We start from the raw sequence: 26,623 nt of genomic DNA, 5'->3' as shown, positions 1-26,623 counted from the left end.
CTTGATTTCAGTTCAGGTCATGATCTCATGGTTGTGAGACTGAACCCCACACTGGGCTCTGTGCTGGGCACGGAGCCTGCTTGGGATTCTCTCTCCCTCTCCCTCTGCTCTTCCCCAGCTCACGTGCACATATGCTCTCTCTCTTAAAAAAAAAAAAAAGAAAAAGAAACTTCAAAAAAATAAGTAAAAATCTGATTAATTGACCTGTGTTTATACTAGGGCATGGCAATATTATAAAATTTGCTCCTAACTCAACAAAATGAGCAAAGTCCAAATGTAATCAAAGTGTTCACTTTCTGAAAGTGTGATTAGGACTTTAAAAATATAATGCAGTATGGGGTGCCTGGGTGGCTAACAGTGCAGAGGCTGCATGGGATTCTCTGTCTGCCCCTCTCTGCTCATGCACTCTTTCTCTCTCTCTTTCAAAAATAAATAAACATTAAAAAAAGAAAAGAAAAAAACCAATAGAGTATAATACAGTATGAATTTTATTTATCATATAGCTAGGCTTTATAAAGCATAAACCACTATATAAGCTGTTATTATTAGAATTAATATGATATTTATTTCAAACATGGCTAATAAGTACAACTGATTTCATGACAAGTTTAAGCCACTGGGACAACAACATTTATATCTAACTGAGCCATGCCTAAGTATTTGGGTTTGACCCCTTTCAAATAGTTACCATAGTCTGTAGTCTTTTTTTTTTTTTTTTAAGTTTATTTTGAGAGAGACAGAAGGAGAATGCAAGTGGGGGAAGGGCAGAGAGAGAGGGGAACAGAGGATCTGAAGCAGGCTCCATGCTGACAGCAGCGAGCCCGATGTAAGGCTTGAAATCATGAACCATGAGATCATGACCAGAGCCAAAGTCAGACGCTTAACTGAGTCACACAGGTGCCCCCATAGTCTGTAGTCTTAATGTAGTTTGATGACAAGCTGCCATGGAAGAATGGTCACGAATGGAAAACATTTATTTATTTATTTATTTTTTTAACGTTTATTTATTTTTGAGACAGAGAGAGACAGAGCATGAACGGGGGAGGGTCAGAGAGAGAGGGAGACACAGAATCTGAAACAGGCTCCAGACTCTGAGCTGTCAGCACAGAGCCCAACGCGGGGCTCGAACTCATGGACCGCGAGATCACAACCTGAGCCGGAGTCGGAGGCCCAACCGACTGAGCCACCCAGGCGCCCCAGGAAAACATTTAATAGATATATTATAAAACAAAATTCATGCTACTTGACAGTAGATATTATGACTGGATACAATGCTTTCAGGTACCCTAGAGGCAATCAGGATATTCTCTTCTCATTATAAAGGCAATGCTTACCATGATAATCCTTATATAATGGGTTGGTTTCTCTCTCAGAACCAATAAATGATTCCAGACCAACTACTGTATCTGACAAGTTTGTAACACGGGAGATAATTGCTTTATTCTGCAAAACAAGAAAACAAAACACTCATGTTTAAAAATATAATATCTATTCAGTGCCATTATGCCATCTCAATGACAAATTATAGAGGAGATAAATATCAATGCAGAGAAATAACTTAAAAGTTAAGGCTACCACATGCTGAAAATGGATGAAAGTATGCACTTAATTGAAAATTCCAGCCTATGTTGGTATGCTTTTCTATTTGGAAGAGCTGAGGAGACATATCCTAGTTTTGGTAGAGAATATAAATTATTTTTCTTCTGTCTTAAGGGGCAAGCCTACCTTTATCCTCATACACTATTACATTTCAAATTACTTTACCCATTGCCCATTGTTAAATCTCATAGACATCAGGATTCAGAAGCAGTAGATATTATGGTATAATGTGTAAGGCAAGGTCCCATTATCATCTGTCAAGTGGGACCACGTTCCAGCTCTGTCACAGCTGAGGTCCTCTGTAGCATTTTAGAAACGCGGAAGGATCTAGCTATGAGGTTGCAACATGGCCACCTCTGGAGTCTTCTATTCTCTCCTTCTAGATGCTGCTATTTGGCTCTGGGATAACAATAAAGGCAAAGAAAAGACGGTAGATGACTAGCACTAGACTAGTAGCCTACCTTTTCCTTCCCAACACAACCAGACATGAACCAAAAATATTGCTAAATAATATATTGTAAAAAAGAAGTCACATTTTAAGTAGCAAACATTCTAAAACACCCAGAATTTCATGGCTATAAAAAATCATTAAAAATATAATTATCAAATACCCTATAGGTTCTCTTGAATTATTTTATTTAACAGAAATTCAGTATTCCTTTTAGCCTGTGACATAGTGGTAGGTCTAAGTCGATAACATCTTAGAAAAAAACTTTTGCTCTGAAGCTCTAGATAAGTTGAAAAAACTGTTGTTTGTAAAATTTTATAATTTTGAAACTCCCATTTTATACAATGGTAATGTCTACCCGTTTAAAAATAATCTTTAGAAAAGGATGGGAAATATAAAACAGGAAAATTTCAGTCCAACATTATGTCCCGTTAGAGGAAAGTCCAAACATAATCAAGTATGTTCACTTTCTGAAAACATGATTGACTACTGAGCTTACTGGTATTCCTCTGTTTCTTAGGTTCCCTTGTAAATACTGCAGAATGAAAAATAAAAGAAAGCTCGTTAATGTTACCTGACTCTATCAGAAATACATAGTAGCTTCTGTCACTAAACATTATGCTGAAATGCCTGTTTAACTCATACCTAGGGCAGTCTTTGAAACTCCTCTGTAAGTAGAAATGTGTGTTGTATACAGAATGTTTTAGCCTTTGAATCAGTGCTCCTAAAAGGAACCAGTAAAAATAATTATCCTTAATTGGCTTTAATACTCTCAATCACGTGGGTACCGAGTACAGAAAAACATAATTTGAAAATGCCCGTTTTTTTTCCAAGGCAATTTTTCATTCAATGGTGAGAAAATAATCCAGATTGATTCCTTACTTTCAGTTCTATGCCACAGGGAATGGTCCTACTCCAGGAATAACAGGGGCTTCAGAGGCCATAAACAAGTTCCTCTCAATATTTCTTTAGCCAAAGACTATTATATCAAACTCATCCAGGTTGGGTTTCAGCCAGTTATTCTTCACCCAAACAAAAATGTCTGCCAGACATTCCAACAGCTGGGAGACAGTTCACAATGAGTCAACTTGAAAATGATTCATTGTGCTGAGTACTGAACAATGTTGGGGTGGGGGTGGGGTGTGGCTGGGTTGGTTGTAGAGGGTGAGAACAAGTGGGAGATGAAGAATAACCATGTGGTTCTCCCATTAAGAAGAATCTTAGATAACAACCAGCAGGCTCTTATCATTTCATTTTTAGGATAAACTCAACTGGGAAGAGTACTCCTGTCATGGACCCTCAGATGAACAAGCACTTATAAAGGCTACTGACAATATTTCTTAATCAAAAGGTCAGATTTCCTTTTATCTATAAATACAAGTCTAAGCCTTTGTATCTAAATATCTGAATCTAAATGATAAAAATCAGTTTTTGTTAGAACTCATCTATTTGGAACTGTAGTGATATAAACTAGAGATTTCTCAATTATTTTAATAATAGAAATTGTAAGGTTTAAGGATGGAATTAGTGTTCTAGCATTCTATAAGCAAGGTCCTGTATATTTAAATGGACAACATGATATTTATTTCAAAGAGGGTTTCTTTCTTCAATTTAACCCTAAAATTTACTAATAAACCACTTAACACCCTGTAATATTTGTTAACATTATAGATCTTTTTAAGGTAATTTAGGGGAGATAAAAAAAAACCCAACTATCCACTTTGTAGACGAAAACTAATGAATTCCAAAATAAAAGATGTATACAGCCTGGATTTAGAAATCTCAGAAACTCATGCATATATTTCATTTATTGGGTTTCTAAGTTCTGTAGGTTTATACTACAGTTATTAACTACAAACTAAATCCTACTATAAAAGCTTTCATAAAGTATTACAGCAAGAAAAAAGTTTTAATCATTACCACAAAATAAGTTATATTTAACAGTGACCTTACTGCTTTCTGCACAGCAGTTTTGGAAAATAGTTTATGTAATGTGGTAAACTGGATGGTGAAAGTTGTACAGATATTGAAAAAATGTAGAATAAGAAGTACTGGAAATTATAATAACATCCAAATTCCTGACTGAGATAATCTTTATCTTAACTGCAAACTCATTCGGTCTTCCAGTTATGAACAAAGCATAAAAGATATTTGGGCATGTAAATGTACATATTTTTTTGAAAGTTAAATTAGTGTCACAGGTTACTTTGGTACCTCTGAGATTCATAGGGAGTATGGTATTAATATGTAAGATATGGTATGACCATACCTTAAAACCACTCTTGCCTTTCAAATCATAATGTTAATACTAAGTGGTCTTTTAGATAAGGGTAGGTGAAATTTACTTAAAAAGAATCTAAAATTAACAGCTTTAAATAACCTCAAAAGCATAATAATAACAATTCACTTTAGGAAGAATACACTATGGACAATAAATTGTTATAATATAACTCACGGTGTTTGGGAAGCTTTAGCATAATAATTTGAGCAGAGGTCTTGAAACTGGAACTTCCACATTCTCATCCTAACAGATTCTAAGTGTTTTTATGTTATTAGCCAAGATGTGAAATCTCTTTGGTCTGCAGTATATGTAGTTGGAAATGGAGAAGTCAAGGTGTTTGTGCATTAATTACTTAGACATAAACTTTGAGTAATTTTTGTGTTGACTTTGAAGTTGTTACATTACACTTTCTAATAAGGAACATTTGACTAAGGACATTCAGGACTTACCAGTAGGAGTAAATTAATGGTTATATTCATGCATGGCACAATGACATCACCCAAGTATGTACAATGATACTGCCAGCCCTCCTCCTTGCCCATCTGGATGTGAAAATCTAGGATGGCTCAAAAATCCTCCTTATACTAGACAAATCTCCCTTCACTCTTGGGTGAAAGTTGTCAGCTCTGGACAGTAGCCAAGACATGACTAGGAGGGAAGCCAGAAGAGCAGAGAGCCAGTGTCCAGGAGTTTTAAGAGTTTGCTGGCAGTCTCAAATAGCATTGTATTAAGTTACATAAAAGGTTCTTAAAACTTTCTGTTGCAGTGGAATTTCTTAATTAATTATTTAAATTTAAATTATGTCAAGTGGTGTTGCAAATTAAAAAAAGGCAAATCAGATTGTCCAGTCAACTACCTTTTTACTCCAATTTTAATTTCACAAAAAATTTCAGAGTTTTTCCTTTGATTGTTTCTTGCTTGGTTTCATAGGATGTTTCCTGTTTTCTTTTATAGAACGGTAACCTCTTTATTAGGATATGCCAAATCCATTAAATGGATTTTAAATAAAGGAAGATTAAATTAATGCTCCTTTCCAATTCAGAGCTCATTAAGCCAAAACTATGAACTTTAAGAGATAAAAATTCAACTACTGCCATATAAAGCTCCCTCCATTTTCTAACAAAAATAGTTGAGATACCTACTTAGAGTAACAAAGTAACAATCAGAATACCTCAAACCCTGAATGTTTTCCTACTTTCTTTGACCTAATTATCTCAACAACATAAAAGATAGTTTGGACTAACACAAAATATACTCCCAGGAAAGATTTTGAACAAGAGAATTAAAATGTAATTAACCAATCACTTAATTATTAAGAAGCTTGAAAAGCATAAACCAGTTGACATTAACCATTTATGCAATGCCTCAAATAAGAATAAGTTCTTGAGCTACTCAAATAAGAGAGACAGCAAATACACAATATAAGGGTAGGGCCCCCATTTGAGTATGGCACACATGTCAGATTTGGGATTACAACAGTGCAAAAGAACTATTAAGTTAATACTGAAAAGTTAAAGAAATATTTAAGTTACTTTATGATTGAACGTATTATGTGACCTAATGTGTGTGTGTGTGTGTGTGTGTGTGTGTGTGTGTTGTGGGGGGAGGGAGGAGAATCTCAAGAAAAGCAAGTACACTACTCAACAACTCAAGTTATAATAACATTTTCCTGAAAAATGATATGCATAGAAACACAACCACACTAGCATTTATGACATTTCTTTGTGATATAATAAAAAAATAAATTTGGACAAAAGGATAAATCTATAGATGTTTAATGAGGTATTTGTTTTCCTATGCTTAGTTTTACCTTCTATAGAAATTGAGATTATGAAATAATAAAATTGTTTTTATTGTAACTTTACAAACCTCCCCCTATCTTCCCCAGAGTTGTCACTTACTTCTGTAGATTAAAATTTTGTTTTTATTAAAAATATTTTATACTGGGAAAAATAATTCTGTTCATATTTTTTTTGAGTTTAAGAAAGAATATAATTTTACCAAATATAATTATACTAATAAATATTTATAATTGTAATAATACCTTAATGAAGGCATTAGATTAATTCTTCCCAGATTTAATACTTAAATTTATTCAAAGTCACACAGTGAATTTTAAAATACAGTGGAACTTCGGTAAATTAAAAAAAAATTCTAGCTATAACACTCTCTTGGTAGCATCATATACTGATATGTGAAATCATAAAACAAACATATTTTGGTTCCTTTTTCTAATGCTTTAAAAACATATTCACAAAGGAGCTAATGGTAAATATACTTAACCTGAAAGGCAAAATAAATTGCTAAGTTGTCACTTTTACTAGCATTAAGCAATGGAGCCACATCTTTTTGGGATTCCCATCTGATTGAACTTAGTATTCTAAGTTTTGGCATGAAAATATTTTTTAAGAACACATGATGTTATTTTCAGAAATATTATTTACATTTACACTGGCTTCAAATAGTACATGCTTTGCAGAACATTTATTTACATCAGTTTTCTTTTCCAATAGGTTATTGTATAAAAACATCAAACAAATCTTACAAATTCTGAAAACTTATAAATAAGGTAAACAAAATATTATAATGAATAGGCCAAATTGAATAATAGTATAATATTCCAAATTAATTGTAGGTAGTTTTTCATAAACTATATACCATCTAGTTTCATATTATGGAAATCATTCATATAGAAATTTTTATTTGTTGTTTAAAAATGTTTAATGGGTTGCTTCCCAAATCAGAAATTTGTTGCTTACTACTTTATACTTGAAACCCTTCAGATAATTCACAGATGTCCAAAAGCTCATAGCTTGCCTGGAAAAACAATTGCTAATATCCAAATATCAAACGGAGCATCCAGCTGATGTTTGTGATGCTGTGGTAGGTTAAAGATACTAAAGTTTAAAATCAGCTTAGAATAATCCCATATTGAGTATAAAATTATAGCCTGTCATCAGGAACAGGCTGACAGAGCCAGGTCCAGATGGGAGACTGGCTGGGAAAAAAGCTGAGGCAGGTGGGAAAATGATGGGAACCTGACGGCAGACAGGACTACTCCCTCTGCTGGCAAGGTTCTCATCTGCTTGAATTTTTAACTAATGACTTAGCTTTTCTTTAATTATTGAAGATAAAACCAATAAATTATGTAGGATGTTCTTTCTTAAGTTAGCTGTTCTGTATTTGCACATTTTCAAATTCATGGTCTCCTATTTTTCACCAGATTAATTTCTCAGAGATATAAGGATCCAATGTTTCACCAGGAGGTCCAATTATTTGTCTTGTAATTTAATTGCATCATAAGCATAAGCAAATGTAGCATTGCTTTTATAATATAAGGCCTTTAAAAATTAAGAATGCCTTTAATTTATATTTGTTGAGATATGTACCTTCTTGAAGAAAAACATTTCTTGGGTACAGACTTCACAATCTCTATCTCAGGCTCTGCATAATGCCCCGTAATGAAATAATATAGAAATGAACCATATAAATCAACTATACAGGGAACAAGGAAACAGCATGTCACAGCAAAAGAGCATAGATGTACAGCGCCAAACCTATCTGATAATCTAATGATCTGAGTTTACAGATATTATGTACTAATATGTAAGAAATTAAGAACTAATGTTTACACAAAAAATTTGTTAAATTTTACAGAAAAATTATTCAATATTTGATTTTCAATGTAAGTTAATAGCTGCAGCAAAAACATTTAGTAAAAATCTGTTCTAAGATTTTGGCCTACAACCAGAAGCTCCCAGAACAGGAGGGATCAGCTTTTTCACCCACTGTTCTCATCTGAATCCTGGCTTAAAAGCTATTCCAGCTCCCAGCTTTCCAGAAGGCTCCATCCCAGGAATCCCTGCCTGCCATTTGGTTTGCTGATTTTAATCTCTCAGGACTTTCTTACAGTGGCTCTACTATGCTGAACTGGCACTTGCTTCTAGAAGTGAGTTATTATTAAACCTGTAGGTCAATTGTGGCACTAACAACTCTTTGGAAGCTTTCAGCCACAGTGTACAATTTGCTAGTCTAATTAAATATTAATTCTAAGTGTTACATTTTGTGGCTAAGAGCTTTTATTTTCCATCATCAGCCTGGAAGAGAAAGAGGTTACAAGGCTAATTTAATCTCTCCCCTTGTCCTCCTCAACATTAAAGATTAACTACATAGGGTGCGAAAACATTATTAAAGAAGCAGAAATACTTTATATAGTAATAATAATGTAATTAATAGCAAAGGGCTAAAACATAATACTAGGATATAATACATAACCTGATATTTAAAGAACTTTAAATTATAATTAGTTACAAGCATATTTCATCTCAATATTAAGAAATAAGTATCATCTTTTTTTGAAGGCAGTAATCTTTCTTTAAGGGAAATGCATCAAAGTATACAAATAGGAATAATTCAAAACTTACATTTTCTCACAGGTATTTTTCAGAGAGCTTGTAACACCAAAGATTAAAAACTTACTAATTTTATTTGCAAAATAAATGCAAATTACATACAGTTGTACTTATTTTCTGTACATAAAAAGTCATCAAGTTCAAAGATAGTTTATAATAAAGATAATTAACGTTAAAGATCCTTTCCCCTTTTTTCTTCTATCACGTTCAAGTGGACTGAACACAGAGGTCCCTCTCTGCTTCTGTTCCCAGAACAGTTGTGTCCATGCCTGGACACTGGGCATTATAAAGACTGCAGTCCACAGCCAAAGATTCCATATGCCCAAACAGATGACTCAATCTCCATACTGTGATGAGACGTTTCACTATTTCTATCATTGATACATTTAAAAATTTTGGCTCTAAATAGTACTTTAACAACCACCATCACCACAAGGAAGTACAGTATGAATCACCGTATGAACTGTAATATCACAAAGTTATTTTGGAACAAAAAAAACATTTTACATTAAAATTATTTTTCTTTTTATGGCTTGCTGAATATGCTTTGGTTAGGTTAAGTATAACAAAAGGTTTCTAAAGTGGCATTTTTTTTCCTTTAAAGATGCACATTTATCTTATTGACCATTTAAAATATCCTGCTTTTATTTAATATGCATATTTACATGAAGATAAAATAGTATATATTTTGGTATTAATGTTCTATATAGACAGAAACTTACAGATAATTTGGAGTTTATTTGTGTAAAAAACTTCAAACATCCTTGACCAAGAAAGTAAATTCAATACATATGTATAATGCATACATGCTAAGATTTGATTTAAAAAATTAATCAGATACCAGCATGTGCAGTATATAACAGAAGAAAAAAAACTGGAGCTATAAGAATTTATAGATTTTTATAAGCAGCGTATGGTAGCAAAGTTGAAACACCTATTTCTCTATTATTTGTTATTATAAAGAATAAAAGACTCCGTTTCCAGTACACCAGACTCATATGAAGTTACTAAATTTTCAAAAACTACAATTTAACATACACGGCATAACATTAAAATAGGTTTAGTATGATTCAGTTGACTTTTTAAGATTGCTTCTTTTTATACTTTTAAAAATGTTAATTTCTTACAATCTACCTTAGAGTAGTTGAGAAGATCTAGAAAAATAAAAGGAACTCATGAAAAATTGACAGCCAGAATATCTGACTTTATCCTTTAGTAATTGATAGTTATGATCAAGAGATTAAATCTAATCTCTAATTTTCATCCTTAAATTTTCTCCTTAATAAAGTACATTTAAAAAGAGCACTTAAAATAGATTAAGTTATGGGACAGAGATGATGTTATGCTTTCCTATAATGATGCTCTTATCAACAATTACATTAAAAATATTTTCCAAAATTTTATAGTTGTAAACTCATAAAAGTCTGTTGTTCCTTTACCATGCAATTATTTTTAGTTCTTGTTTTAAGAATAAAAGATTTCACACTGAGAGAAATTCACAAGGCCACTGGAGTCCACATTTCATAATCCCATATTAGTGGTTAGTTCTAAGCAGTCCATTACTTGACTTAGAGTTTAGCTGCTAAGATACTCAGCATGAACACAAAAGTTTATGGATGTGAAAAGGCTTGTTCTGAATTTCTCTACTTTGAAACATTCACTCATTTCAAAACTTTATTATATTAATGCTGTAAAATATTAATTGGAAGACATATCAATTAAAATAACACACTAAATAAAAGCTTCCTCAATTTTCAAGAGATGTTCTAAATAACAAAGCACTTTCTTCCTGCTTTTCTGTAGAAAATAAATTTTCCTTGGCATAAACTAACATACTAGTGATGGTATTCTCCAAACAGATAGGTGGGGCGGGGGTGTGGAGGGAAGTCCACAGATCAAATTGTTGGAAAACATTGATTATAGGATAAAAACTGAGTAAGGCTATTAATGGAGCAAATGACGATAATGACCAATCAAAATATGTTCTGGGACACTTTCAAATCTGAAATCTGTTCTGAATAAAAGGAAGTTTGAATAGTTTATAAACTAATGTTCGATAAGCAAACACATTAAATGCTGGTGATATTGAGAAGTATTCTAGAATGAGAAAATGTTATTTAATATTTTACTGTGAGTAATGTCAAAGAAGTTTTCACCCCTTCATTATGATAGTTAAGGAGTAATTTATTAGGCTGTTGTTTATATCTAAAAATTCCTTTAAAAAGTAGATTACAACAGTTTGAGTAAGTTAGCAATAATAAAAAGTACATTTTCTTCCTGAAAGGAAAGTTGTGAGAAAGCCACAGAAAAATATTTGCACCTCCCATTTGAATCACAATTCTAAGTTCTTCCATACTTACTTCCTGACGGTTTCCAGTAAAAATGCTTTTGATCACTAAAAACAAGTCACCAACAACCTGTCATAGATCATGTAAACAAAATGCAGAAGCTAAGGGAAACTTACTTTCCTTTCACCTTACCAAGGAAATCATAACAAGGCATAAAACTAAATTTTTAATTTCAAAAAGAATAAATGTTATTGGTCATCATTTTCCTCAAGTACACAACTGTCACTGGGAATTGAAGATAAAATTAACTTAAAAGGCACAAAATGTTCTATAATGTGGAGGTGGATGACAAATTTCACTATAGGAAGCCAGTTTCCATTTATAAAACCAAAAAAATTAATAGTTTCATATCTTGCTAGATGGGGAAATCGAACAGCATCCTACTGTAACTGCTTCAAAGGTGTCACTTTGCAAAAAATCTCATTAAAAAGTTTCGAGCAGTGCACCAGGATTTCTGTTTCTAACAGTAAATAGGAAAAAAGCAGCAGTGTTATATGTGTCTGAAATAGAACAGCTTTGAATATAGAAATTTGTACTTAAGTTTTAAAAAGTTCAAGTAATATTCTCATACTTAAATAATAAATAGTAAGAGTTTCAAGGTAGGGTTTTAGTTATTTTTCTTAGATGTGACCTGCCCTTTTTTTTTTTTTTTCCAATCCACAGCAACCTTCATTCGACAACAGTTTTGAACAGTTGAGTTGTGAGAACGTGAGCAGCTGCTGTTATTATAACTAAAGGTCTGTCTACGGCTTGAGTCTGAGAGACCACATGTTCGGCTGTCCTCTCATCTTGCCATCCTCACCAATTAACTATTAACATGGAGGGCTGTACACATGCTCTTGGGGGCTCTTTAACAGGCTTCTTGGCGAGTGGAACAACTACACAGCAGGGATCTGGGAACTGGGTAATGCTCGAATATGGGGGAGCCGTCCGTAGTCCTGCTCTTTCTAATGACACTTTACACCACAGTTTAGCATGTAACAAAGTCTTATTTAACTTGGCCATTTTCACATACATTTTTTAATACAATGTCTTTGAGCAGGTGCTAAAATTATATTCTAGAAGGAGACAATATCAGTAATATAACAACCTTGCAGGAAAATTGTTTAGGGCTATATATTTTTTAAGATACTCATAATATATTTGATGGATAATTTTAGCGTTTTCTTAACAGATACTTAGAGTTTATTTTTATGTATTTGTTTCAATGTGTGTTTGTTATTTTTCCCTGTTGCTGTTATGGAAATAAGTTTTAACCTAAAGAAAATAAAAAATTCTCAGTTCAAAGTTGTCAGGCTAAACACAAAATATTTCAAATGCAAATTTAAAAATAATTCTTTTTCGTTCTACTTGCAAAAGTCTTATTATAATAATAAATTCAAGTCAGTTTTGAATCTATGTCATTATTTTCCCTATTTTAACTTTTCCTCCTCTTTGCAATTTCCTTAACTATGTGTTCCTTCCCTACAATGAAATTAAACATGGGAAGCATGCCAAAAGTATAATAAAGGGTAACTAATCATTACTGTACAAGTCTGACAGAATGCTAATAACTAAAGTAAGAACACTGATTGGCTCTTTTACCAATTTAAGAGATATAGATATTTTATATACTTTTAACATAGTGATACTCTATACAACATATTCAAATAAAAGTATCACAATTCTATTACCTTTGGATGTTTAACTGTTTCCAAGGATATGAAACTACATTTCTATTTCTTGCAGAAACCACTTTAGTATCAAATTCCAAGCTCAAGCCTGTAAATACCTTCCATATACTAATTTTGTGCTCCATTCATACTGTCTTTTACATTGCTAAAAAACCTCCACAAGGATAGTAATTTTGTTTGTCTTATTCACTGCTATATCCTCATGAGTGCCTAGTGCCTCAGCAATAAATATCTGTTCATGAATGAATAAGCTAAATTACCCTTAGACATTCAATCACCACTTAAATTCTGACTTGGAGTCTATAGGAATGGCACTGGTCATAGTGGAGAGGAAGTTGATGTACGATGTTAGAAGAGTCTTGGAACAACATGGTGATGTTACTATGACTTAGATGGCCACCTGACTTCATGCATGTCTCCTGGTCTATCTCAGGCTTGACCTGTTAGAAGATTCTGTCAGAGACTTTCATAAAAAGAGACAGAAAGCTGAGGACTTCTACTGCTTTGATGAACTTGTACACCTTATTTCTATGGCCTGATCTCTGTTCAAATTTTCATCTTTGGAAGTCTCTTTAAAGTAATTATAGTGAAGGTAATGATTGCTCGCATATATTGAGTGACTACTATGTGTTAGCACTGTGTCAGCACATGTTTTTGCTAATCCTATGATTTAGGTATTCCTCACTCCATTTTTTAAAAGATGAAGAAGATGAGGTTGAGAAAGTTAAGACCTGACTAAAACCATATGACTAATTGGGTCTATCTGTCTCCAAAAGCCCAGGCTCTTTCATCATTAAATGCTACCTTGTGTACACAAGTCTGTGTCTTAATTTTGACCTTCTTTTAGTACTTCTATTGAGTAAGCTGCAGAGCATGGTGGTTAAGAGTATGGTACTTACAGGGTACTGCTTTGGTCTAAATCCTGCCACTCACTAGCCGTGTGACCTTGGGAAAGTCACTTCAACTTTTTTGTCCCCTGTTTCCTAATCTGTAAAATGGAGACAATAATAGCACCAACCATATGGGGTTACTGTAAGGATAAAATGAGTTAATATTTAAAAAGATTTGAGGACTGCATCTGGCTCATAAAAAGTACTATGTAAGATTTATTAAATAAACTCACAGTCTCCTGGTTCTGTGTATTCATATGTCTTTGATTAGATTTGTGAGCATACTGCTTCTGGTTCTTATTCCCTTTCCGTACCCTAAACCTTGTGGTTTTCTTCGCTGGTTTTTAAGAGTTCTTGGGTTTTATCCCGTTTACATCATGAATGGTTGAAGCAAACTCTTAAATCTTATATGTTCTCTTAAGTACTTTGACATAAAAACAAATATATAATGAGATGTTATAGTCCAGAGCAAAAGAATATATATACATTTTAATACCTCAACTGATATTAGGACCAGAAAACTACTATATGATAGCTAGAAGGGCGCCTGGGTGGCTCAGTCGGTTAAGTGTCTGACTTCAGCTCAGGTCATGATCTCACAGTCTGTGAGTTTGAGCCCCGCATCGGGCTCTGTGCTGACAGCTCAGAGCCTGAAGCCTGCTTCGGATTCTGTGTCTCCTGCTTTCTCTGCCCCTTCCTCTCTCTCTCTCTCTGTCTCTCTCAAAAAATTAAAAAACATTAAAAAATGGATAGGTAGAAAAATTGCGTAGAAAAGATATTATGGAAAATGTGAAAATTGTAGATGGATGGGCAGTTTTTTTTTTTTTTTTTATATTTTGAGGAATACGTCTTAATTCTTGGTCACATTATTTAACCTTATACTCATCGCCAAAGTCTGACCCCCCATTTTCCTATTTCCATTTCAAAATAGTCTTTTTACTAGAACCTTAAAAAACATAAATTTAAATGATATCTCTTCCAGTTATACAATGTTTTAAATGTATCTGTAAAACACCAAAATGCAAATATTGCATAGTGTTTAGATATCTAGTCCGTTTAATCACCTCGATCATTATTTAATTGGTGACGTAGGATGACTTGAGGACACCTGACAGTATGACGGCTGTTTCCTTCTACAGAGACCGCAAGGATCACAGTCACAAGCAGTCACAATGGGTTTGGAATCTCCTTCTAAATAATGAACATGATGGCCACCAAAATAGCTTTGGAAAAATGTTCTTTTCTTTTTTCTTGCATAGGTCCCTTTGGAATAAATAAAAAAAAATTACATATATACACGTATTTATTTCATAACTGTTTGCTTTGCTTTGCAATTACACATAAGGAAATATGTTTCCATCCTTTTTTCCTCCCTTGACTGCAATGAAACTTTTTACTTAATCTTTCACATGTACTAATTTGTCAACAATTTTACAATGATAGTTTTCTCTTTAAAAATGCTGAATAGCAACGCTGGTCTAGAACTTTTTTTCCTCATGGGAAGTTACTGCCATCAGAAGTAGTTAATAATTCAAGATACATAAAGATGTAGTGTGACAGGCAGGAAAGAGTAAGTTTTAGATTTAAACAGATCAGAGTTTGCTACTAGCTTTAAACATGTTATTAAATACGTGACTTTGTTGCATTGCTTAATTTCAGTTTAATCTTGTTTGCAACTGGCATCATGCCTATCTTGCAGAGTTTTTGTGATGATTAGGGCAGCTAGCTATATAACCTAAAAGTGAAGATGGTGTAGTCTGGAGTCAGGGGAAGACATGAGGTAGAACATTCCTGGCCTTGCCTCTTATTAACTGTGTAACCTTGTAAAAATAGAGGTAAGGCTTGTGGTGGATATTCAAGGACATAACGCTTGTAGTGTGCTTCGCATGTGGTATGTGCCTAATAAATGCTTATAGTAATAGCACAGTTGTAGTGGTACTAAGAGTAGCAGTATTTTTACGAGTATTTGATAAGTCTGTTCCAGGTTTACTTCTCATCAAAATCAAGAAGCTCATGAAAGCTAACCAAACTAGTATTAAAGTATTAATTTTATAATGACTTAACATCATTAACAATGTAAACAATACAAGTATGTGTAGAATATCTAAGATGATTAGAGAAAGGAGTTTCCCTATGATATTGGTGTGATTATAAACTCACAGTAAGTTAGGTTCATGCAAAATCTGTAAAAAGTCTTTGCAGGGAAAATAAATCATCCTCTTATAACAATTATAAATAAATTCTACTGGCCAAGGAGGCAAAATTCTTATCTTACTTATACCTAAATTTTCAGTAATAAGACTTGAAATATGCTGATATATAATTAAGATGACTAAATGACATTATAATAAATTGGCCATTTGCAGGAAGGGTTTGGGTATGTTAGAAAAAAGATCTAAAATCACAAAAATTTATAATAAAGATTCAAGAAGTTTCAACAATCAGATATTAGAAATGATTTCCTAAGTAAGAATCATTATTCCTTAAACATTTATTAAACATCTAGAAAAAGCTTAGTTACTGTGCTATGAATTTTTATACTTTATTGCCTTTAATGATGTATTACTTTCATAAACCTAACCTGGAAAAAAGAAAACTATAAATATGTGGCCCTGACTTCCCAGAGGTTACAAAGTATTAGATACATAAGATTATATGAAATCACATGTTTGAGGCAGACGATAAGTACCTTGGTAAATAGTAACTCTAATAAAAAGAGAACTAGTGAATGTAAAGTGTGTTAACATATAATTAGAATGTTAACTAATAAGTCAAAAACTATTTGAGAATGTAAACTACAGTCGTTTAAAACATTCAAATTAGATTACATTGATCAATTAGCAAAAGATAAAACTATCAAACTTTTAGAAGAAAACAGGAAAAAGACCCTACGGAGGGCAAAGATTTGTAAAATGGGAGGAGTAGGAGAGAGAAATTGCTAACCACTAAAAAAAATGATAAGATAAACTTTATCTAGATTAAAAACTTTAACTCTTCAAAAGATACTGTTATTAGAAAAGGCAAGCCATAGACTGGAAGAAATTATTGCAAAGATATACCGAAAATATTTCAGGAATTTCATAATTCAATAATAAGTAGATAAATAACCCAATTAAAAAATGGACAAAAGACCTAGACAAAAGAAGACAGGCAAAATAGCCAATAAGCATATGATAAGATGATCAACATCATTAGTTGTCAGGGAAATGCAAATTATCGCAATGTCATACAGTTCAAGTGTACTATAATGGCTAAAATGTGAAAGACTGAAAATAAAAAGGTTTAGAGGGATGTGATTCCTAGAAAGATGAAAATACGTATCTGTACAAAGACTCGCACATTAATGTCCATAGCAGCTTTATTCATAAAGGCTTCAATCTGGAAATAACTCAAATGTCCATAAATAGGTGGAAGAATAAAGAAATTGTGGTATATTTTTATGCTCAAAAACTAATTAGCAATAAAAGTAAACTGGTGACATGTACAACACAGTAGATGGTGCTGATATTAACCAATATGATTATTTGATATTGTATAATGAAATGTGCAAATATTTAGAAGATTGGCATAACTCCATGAACCAATCAATGCCTTCCAAATGACCAAGGAATGATATGTCAATATCTTGAAAGGGTAAAAGACCCATTCAAAGTGCAAGATAAAGCAATGAATGCCTTTTAGTGTAGCATAATATGAAAAAGTTCATTCACAGTTTTTGATTTCACACTGTAATATTTGCAATGTTTGTAAAACTATTACTTTTTGAGTTTCAGTGTATATTGAAGAATCTCTATAATTATCAAAAAAAAAAAAAAGGCTACTAAAACACTTCTCCCTTTTCCAACAATGTATCTGTGTGAAGTCAGATTTTCTTTTCATACTTGAACCAAAACAATGTATCACAATGGATTGAATAATGAAGCCAATATTAGAACCTGCTGTTTCCTACTAAGGAAAAATGTAAAACAATGTTACTCTTCTAACTAAATTTTTTAAAATCATTATTTTACAATCATGTGATCAGTTCATTATTATTTTAACAGAATTTGTAAATAAATATTTGAAAATTTCTTAGTTTCAATTTGTAATATGGTTAATATCAATAGATACAACCCAAATAAAGTTTTTTTGAGATCATCAATAGTTTTTAAGAGTGTAAAGAGGTTCTAAGATTAAAAAGTTTGAGAACCACTGAACTAAAGTTCTGATCTGGTATACTTATAACTCTGCTACCAGATTTACCAACTATTTTGTAACCTACATTTAAAAAAAATTTTTTTAATGTTTATTTATTTCTGAGGCAGAGAGACACAGAGCATGAGAGGGGGAAGGGCAAAGAGGGAGACACAGAATCTGAAGCAGGTCCAGGCTCTGAGCTGTCAGCACAGAGCCTGACGCAGGGCTCGAACTCACAAACCGTGAGATCATGACCTGAGCTGAAGTCGGTCACTCAACAGACTGAGCCACCCAGGCGCCCCACGTAACCTACATTTTTTTAAATCAGCAGCTTTATTGAGATAATCTACATACCATTCAATTCACCTACTTAAAGTATACAATTCAGAGGTTTTTTAGTATTCACAGATATGTGCAACCATTACTCAAGGCAATTTTATAACATTTTCATCACCTTAAAAAAAAACAAAAAACAAACCAATCTTTTTATTTATCACCCCACCACATACTCAAGGTCTCCCTATCTCCCAGCACTCCAAAGCCTTAGGTAACCACTATCTACTTTCTGTCTCTACAGATTTCCCTATTCAGGACTTTCATATTAATGAAATCATATATGTTCTATTGTGATGGCTTCTTTTACTTAGCATAATCTTTTTAAGATCCATCTGTCTTATAGCAAGTATTAGAACTTTATTCCTTTATATAGCCAAATAGTATTTCATTGTATGGATATACCACATTTGCTTATCCAGTATCAGTTAATAGAGATTTAGGCTGTTTTCATCTTTTGGCTGTTATTAATAATAATGCTATAAACTTTCAGGCACAAGTTTCTATGTGGACACATGGTCTCATTTCTATTGGGTATATGCTAATGGGTGGAATTGCTAGGTCACACTGTAACTCCAGGTTGAATCACTGAAAAGCACCACACTGTTTCCAAAGCAAATGTACCCTTTTATATTCCCACCAGCAGGATATAAGGATTCCATTGTCTTTACCTTGCCAACACTTAATGTTACCTGAGGTTTTGTTTTACCCATCCTAGGGAATGTTAAGTAGTATCTCATTGTAATTTTGATTTGCATTGTTGTGGATTAATGATGTTGAGCATCTTTCATGTGCTAATTGGCCATTTGTACATCTTCTCTGGAAAAATGCGTACTCAAATTACTGTCCCATTTTTATTGAGTTGTCTTATTATTGATTTGTAAGCATTCTTTATATATTGTAGATAAAAATCTCTAATCAGATATGACTTGCAAATATTTTCACCTACTCTGTGGGCTGCCTTTAACAATTTCTTGACGGTGTCCATTGAACATAAAAGTTTTCAATTTTGAGGTGCTTGGCTGGCTTAGTTGGTAGAGCATGCATTTCTTGATAGTTTTGGCTGCTACATTCAGGTTTCCGATCCATTCTGCATTAATTTTTGTACATGCTGTGGAGTAATGGTTCACCCTCATTCTTTTGCATGTGGCTATCTAGTTGTCCTATTCCATTCGTTGAAAAAGCCTATCGTTTTCTTATTGAATGGTCTTGGCACACTTGTCGAAATCAGTTGACCATAGATATATGGGTTTATTTCTGGACTCTCAATTCTATTTCATTGATCTATATGCCTATTCTTATGATAGTACTACACTGTCTTTTACCATTTCTAGAAATGGTTTTCTAGAAAGTTTTGCAATTGAGAAGTATGAGCCCTCCTAGCTTATTCTTTTTTTAAAGGATTATTTTGGCTATTCTAAGTCTTCTGAAATTCCATAGCCATTTTAGAATCAGCTTGCAGATTTCTCCAAAAAAGTCAGCTGGGATTCTGATAGGGACTGTGTTGGATCTGTAGATCAGTTTGGAGACAATGGTCATATTAATTTTGAACCTTCTGATCCATGAACCTGGAAAGTTTTTCCATTCATTTAGATCTTTTAAAATTTCTTTCAACAATGTTATGTAGTTTTCAGAGTATAAGTTGTACATTCTTCTTGTTAAAATTATTTCTAAGTATTTTATTCTTTTTGATGCTATTATGAATGCAATTGTTTTCTGGATTTCATCTTCAGATTGAAACACAAGTTTTTAATATTTACCTCCCCACTACAGAGTAAGGTGCCTGAAAGGAACCAGTGTCTCTCATTCATTTTAAAATTTCCACTATATATATAGAGGACTATAGCACTGTCAGTCACTCAAAAGCAGTGTAGAAGAAATGAATGAATGAATGAGATACAACACAGCTTCAATAATAAAATTTATAAGAAATGCGGATTTTCTCCACAGTTTGTTGACAGAGAAATATTTGGATTTAAGAAAGCTTGATGTGAGACGCACCAGTTGGGATAGTTTGTGACTGTTGATCTCAGGGTTGTGAGTTTGAGCCTCATGTTGGGGGTAGAGTTTACTTAAAAAAAGGAAATCTTGATGTGAAAAGTCAAACTTTTTTTCTGATTAAGATCTAATTTTTATTTTGCTCAAAGTTTGCAATTATTAAAGAGGAATGCTAACTTGAACAGCAGGAAGTTGCTATGGTAACCCTTAGAAAGCTCAAAAGCACAAGTCACTGACAATGTACGGGGGTATGCTGTCAATTATACTCCTCTCTCTACTTGTGCAGGAAGGAATATGGTGCTTTACAAACTTAATAGCCCTTAAACAATGTCTCAGCTTTAACCCTTATACAGTATGTTTAGATACAGCATCTTAAAATGGCATTCTTTTATCTCCTTGGTGAACTCAAAATTTCAATTATATCTTATATTTCTGTTAATTTAATTAATGTTTATTAATTTAATTTAAATGGCATTTCTTTATCTCCTTGGTGAACTTCAAATTTCAATTCTATCTTTTATTTCTGTTAATTTGATTTAATTTCTGTCAGTGTTTATTCCTGTTAGTTTAATCAAATGTAGAGTTTGCATAAATCCATGAAATCTCACCAAGGATAGTCTTTGTTTCTGTGATTTGCTTGAACAGGTCATTTCACTTGGGATACTACTTTACTCAGCCGAAGGCAGGAGCCTAGCTCAGATGAGCCCCACGTCCTTTCTAACTCCAAGATAAAAGATATGAGAACTACTAGCTTTGAGAGAATGAGTTCCAGAATAAAAACGTGCTACGTATTCTAGTATGAGGTGCTGGAACCCAGTTTTCTGGGTTCAAACCATGGTTTCTCAGGTATTAAACATTGATCTACTTTCTTAACTTCTCTGTATCTCAGTTTCCTTACATGTAAAATGTAGATTACAACAGTAGTTATGTAAGGATTTTATAAGAACTTTAAGATCTTGACTTTAAGTATTTTGTATTTGTTAGTGCTATCACTATTATTATTGAGACTTCCTAGAGAAGTAAAGGAAAACAAAGCTCAACATTATTCTGCTACAAAAGTCATTCTATATCAAAGTGTTAATTTAGTGTATGTACATTAGAAAAGATGATTTCAGTGATTTAGCTTATTTTGACTTTCAGATTCATTCACTGCAGGTGATTTTTTTTTAGTTTTATTATTTCTAGTATTGTGTTTGTTATAGAAATATATTTAATAATAAATACTGTGGAAAAATATACAATGTAATTGTACTTTCTCTATTACATATAAAATAACAACAATGATGAAAATTGTCCCAAACTTGCTTCTTGAATACTCTTTTTATAAAAAAAAAAATTAAGCTTTATTTATTTAACGAATCTCTATATCCAGTGTGGGGCCTGAACTCATGACCGTGAGATCAAGAGTTGCATGCTCTTCTGACTGACCCAGCCAGGTGCCCCAGTCTCTTGAACACTCTTAAGAAAAGGACTTTTTGAGCTGATGAGGCAAATCTTGCAAAAATCCCTCTTTTTCTGTCTGGGGAGATGGACCTTTTTCCCTAAGAGTGTTGTTTCAGGAGGTTTACACATAGAAACAGCAAGGGAAGAAAAGGACATGTCCTATTTAGATCAGTGTTTGTCTTTTCTTTTCCTTTTACATTTTTTTAGTGTTAATTTATTTTGAGAGAGAGAGAGTGCACACAAGAGGGGAGGGGCAGAGAGAAGGGGAGACAGAATCCCAAGCAGGCTCCCGGCTGTCAGCACAGAGTCCAACATGCGGCTCAAACTCACGAACTGCGAGATCACAGCCCGAGCTGAAACCAAGAGTTGGAGGCTTAACTGACTGAGTCACCCAGGTGCCCCTTTTCTTTTTTTCCTCAAAATTTTGAATGTGGCAAAATATATATAACATAGAATTTACCATTTTAACCATTTTTAAATGTATAATTCCGTGTTATTAAGTACATTCATGATGTTGTGCCACTACCACCAACAATTATTTTCAGAAACTTTGTACCTATTAAGTAACTTGCCATTCCCTCTCCCTCAGCCCAGGGCAGCCACCATACTACCTTCCGTTTCTATGATTTTTACTACTTTAAGTACTTTGTATAAATGGAATCACAGTATTTGTCTTTTTGTGACTGACTTATTTCACTTAGGATCATGTCCTCAGATTCATCAGTGTTGCAGCATATGTTAGAATGTCCTTCCTTTTCTTTTTTTATTAAAAATTTTTAACATTTTTATTCATTTTTTGACAGAGACAGAGCACGAGCTGAGGGAGGGCAGAGAGAGAGAGAGAGAGAGAGAGAGAGAGAGAGAGAATCTGAAGCAGGCTCCAGGCTCTGAGCTGTCAGTACAGAGCCCGATGCGGGGCTTCTCAGCCACTTAACTGACTGAGCCAACGAGGCACCTCATAATTTCCTTCCTTTTCAAGGCTGAGTAATATTCCATTGCAATATAGGCCATATCTTATCAAGTTCATCTGTTAATGAATACTCAGATTGGTTCCACATTTTAGCTATTGTAAATAATGCTGCTATGAATATGGGTGTGCAAATATTTCTTCAAGATCTATATCCATATCTTAGATCTTTATGATTAATCTAATGATTACTGAAAAGATATCAGTAAAAAATCAACCACATAACACAATGTATTATGCATTTACAAGAAATCAAAGAAAAAAAATAATGTTATTAAAGATAGACTTACCATATACTCACTGTATATTAAAACTACAAATACACAACAATTTAACAATCTAAAGTAAAGGACATTTTGCTCTCTGGCATTCCTGAAATCTGTTCCACTTAAATGGCATATGAAAATAATTTATCAGACTCAGACTCCGAGTGTTTATATATTGCTCTTCATTATGTAGCACTAATTAGGGGAAAGGAGTTTTGGAAAGATTCTTACCTGGATAAGATGTGTTGGCATTGTGATCATACAAGCTGAAAGAGAGGTTCGCAGAAGACCACGGAGGACATACAGGAACTTCGTAAGGCTGTGACTGTTGCCATTTTCCGTACAGCAGATGTCATCCCCCCACAAAGGTGAACCAAGATTCTGGATTCCTATTCTTAAAATGTTTTTCTGTTTTTTCTAAAGAAATGCATGTGTCGGGTTGGGGGGGAGACAAACACATTAAGTTTTATTAACAAATAGGATACCTCCTTTAGTTCTATTTGCCAGTTTTTGAAATTTATAACATAGCCGGGAGATAGTAGAGATGTTAAAAAGCTTTATGTATAGTTAATATACGGCAATATAAAGGAAATCTTCTATATTGCAAGAGTATTAAAAAATAGCTGTTTTTTTCTCACTTTTGGAAAATTTGAAGAGTATCAAAAGCCTCAAGTTTCTAAATTTTAAGTGACCACTTTATGAATTATGTTTGCGACAGCTGAAATAATACATAAAAAAATCAGTTAGCAATAAAGAACATCTAAACTAGAATACTTAGAAACCATTCTTAGTATTCTAAAATTCTACAAGTCTTTCAATAAACTATAACTTGCTCAGTATTTTTCATTTAGTGCTATTATGTCCAATGCCTGATATTTTGTTTGAAAGAAGTTTAAAAATGTGTTTTGCTTTTATACCTTATATTTGCTTTTACTTATTCTTCTTGAAGCTATTTTTACAAAATAATTCAGTTCAATACTTATCAAAATTGAACAAATGAACATTTGGAACTCAAGACTACTGATATTAAGGTCATAATGATGACTGATATTTCTTGGGAAAAGAGCATTTAAAAACCATTAAACAAAACCTACACTGATTATCAATAAGCATTTGCCAGGGATGTATTTATAACAAATTCTACTGTTTGTGTTATCCTAACCAAACAAATGTTTTATAAATGCTTTCTTTATTTTGTATTTAAATTTTTTTTTATTTTTTAAAATGTTTTATTTGTTTTTTGAAAGAGAGAGACAGAGCACGAGTGGGGGAGGGGCAGAGAGAGAGGGAGACACAGAATCCAAAGCAGGCTCCAAGCTCTGAGCTGTCAGCACAGAGCCCAATGAGGGCTCAAACTCATAAGCCAAGCCATGAGATCATGACCTCAGCCCAAGTTGGAACCTCAACCAACTGAGCCACCCAGGCACCCCTATAAATGCTTTCTTTAGCAATCTGGCAAAATTTCCGGGCAAAGGAAGGAGACATTAGCAAAACCTGGTGCATGGAGATAATTGGAAACTTATCATTACAATTCTAATGGGGAAAATACATTTTCTCCCTTAAATCAAAAATTTGGAACATGTGTCATTTGAGTGTGTTTTTTGATGAAGTCAGATCCTACAACATATTGCTTGTTATTGTTATAACAAATGAATAAAATTTATTTAACTAATAAAATGTATTAATCAACTACTATCTCTCTGATATTACACATGAAAGTTGAGTTTGTGTATTTTTGAGAATTTATTAACAAAGGAAAGTAGGGAAGTGAATAAAACACTGAAAAGTTAGAAGAGGAAAAACAGAAGGGGACAGTAATCAGTAAGATGGGTAAGATAGATTCACAGTCTGGACTGTACAACTAAGAAGATGTGATTCTGAGCAAGACACAACACTACTTAGGCATTAGTTCTTTCATCTCTACAATAAAAAAGTGTTCTATGAGATCACACAATCCTTTAAAATATATAAAGGGACATGATATATAATGGGCCTGGATAAAGCTATTAAAATGTGATTACAGAAAAAGGAATTTAGTTTAAGTACATTTGAAAAATTCTTCCTGACTCCAAAGACCTGAAACGTGATGATACTATCAAGGCAGCTAGTCCAGTTTTCTTTTCTGGTTGTATTAAGGTTATGATAGGCAGCCCTTAAGACATATATTAACGTCATTGGCAGTCCATAAAAATTGTTTTCTTTTTTTATTTCTGCATTACTTGAATGAAATGAAGTAATAATATGTACCAGGGCATGTATGTATTAGAAGTCTAAATGCATTTTGATGAATTTGTGTAAGATATCTCTGAAATTATAGGTTATCCCTTTTACTGTATTACTTAGAAACTCAGAATTTAAGTAAAATGGCAAGATTAAGCTTCATTTTGTCATCCCAAACTTGTTTTCTCTTGAACTGCAGCTTAAATTAGATTTGCAACAGAAAGAGCAATCTAGAAAAATGGAGAGACAAACCTGCCCCCAAAATCTAGGTATTAAAACAAAATCTGAAGGTAGAAGGAGAATAGAAGGTAGAAGGTAGAAGGAGAGCAGCATTATACGGTTTTCCCTACCAATATTTCAGAAACTAAAGGTCAGCTGTATTTTAACCCAGTCACCATTACCAACTATTGTATCAAAAAGCTAAAAGTTTATAACAAAAATGATGATAGGTGCAGAAGCAGGAGAGCTGTAGAAGTTTAGTGACTATGACAGATATGCTGATACACATACACACATACATATATACCTGTATATATATGTATATATATATACACACACACATACATATGTGTGTGTGTGTGTGTATATAAAGAATGACAATATTAAGCCAAAGAATGAAAAAGATATTTAAGTGAGGTAGGTACTCACCACATCAGAACATATTTGAGCATGATACTTCAACATAGGGAATACATTTATATATTTAAACAAATTTTTTTAATGTTTATTTATTTTTGATAGAGAGATAGAGAGAGACAGAGTGTCAGGGAGGGGCAGAGAGAGAGGGAGACACAGAATCCAAAGCAGGCTCCAGGCTATGAGCTGTCAGCACAAAACCTGACGCAGGGCTCGAACTCCTGAACCACAAGATCATGACCTGAGCTGAAGTTGGGCATTCAACCAACTGAGCCACCTAGGTGACTTGGGAATACATTTATATTTTTAAAAATATAATAGTAAGTGCAAAAGCAAAGGCTGATTTACAAATTTCCTGTGTAATTTCAGGCATATAATTCCTTTGCTATGCCATATAATAATGGGGCACACTGTGAGGTATAATCAAAAAATTTTTAATATAATTTATTGAGGTCTAATCAAACTAAAAAATAAACTTGTTGAAAGCTGAATAATAAATATTAAATTCATTCCAATGAGAACCTCTAAAATATTTAATCTGGATATGTAAATGAAATCAATTTTCAAACTTCATTTTTATTGTATATTTCTTAGATATTTAAAAATCATAACTTAAATGAAATTATGACAGCAATTTGTAAACATCTCCACTCCAAATATCTTTGCAGATGAGCTACTTTACTTACTACAAAGTTATTATACAGTATTCTATAATACTCAATTCTTTATAGCCTATCTCAAATTAAGTCAGTTTATTTGAAAATGTAAGTTTATTTGAAAATGTAGTGATACAGAAAGTAAGATGAAAATTTCCTTTTAAAAAGAATTTATTTCAGTATCAGAACATTATTTTGACTCAAGAATAAGATTTTTTGAAGCAGTGCTCGATAGATGAATTTTTGTGGCTTCTTGAACTCATCTAAAGTTTCTGAG

At 33.1% G+C, this 26,623-nt stretch overlaps 1 protein-coding gene across 1 annotated transcript in view; it reads right to left on the bottom strand.

Annotated features, from left to right (window-relative positions):
• Positions 1-26,623, bottom strand: part of ELP4 (elongator acetyltransferase complex subunit 4) — a 244,620-nt gene that overhangs the window by 129,978 nt on the left and 88,019 nt on the right. Inside the window, exons 7-8 of the mRNA XM_047823524.1 lie at positions 23,066-23,251; positions 1,335-1,443 (exon numbers count right to left, since the gene is read on the bottom strand). Of these exons, the coding sequence (XP_047679480.1) occupies positions 1,335-1,443; positions 23,066-23,251 (295 nt within the window). The remainder of the gene's footprint in view (positions 1-1,334; positions 1,444-23,065; positions 23,252-26,623) is intronic.

This window comes from Prionailurus viverrinus, chromosome D1 (genome assembly GCF_022837055.1).
Source record: "Prionailurus viverrinus isolate Anna chromosome D1, UM_Priviv_1.0, whole genome shotgun sequence".
Classification (NCBI taxonomy): domain Eukaryota; kingdom Metazoa; phylum Chordata; class Mammalia; order Carnivora; family Felidae; genus Prionailurus; species Prionailurus viverrinus.
Note: the sequence above shows the minus strand (reverse complement) of the source record. Positions and strands in the feature narration are given on the sequence as shown.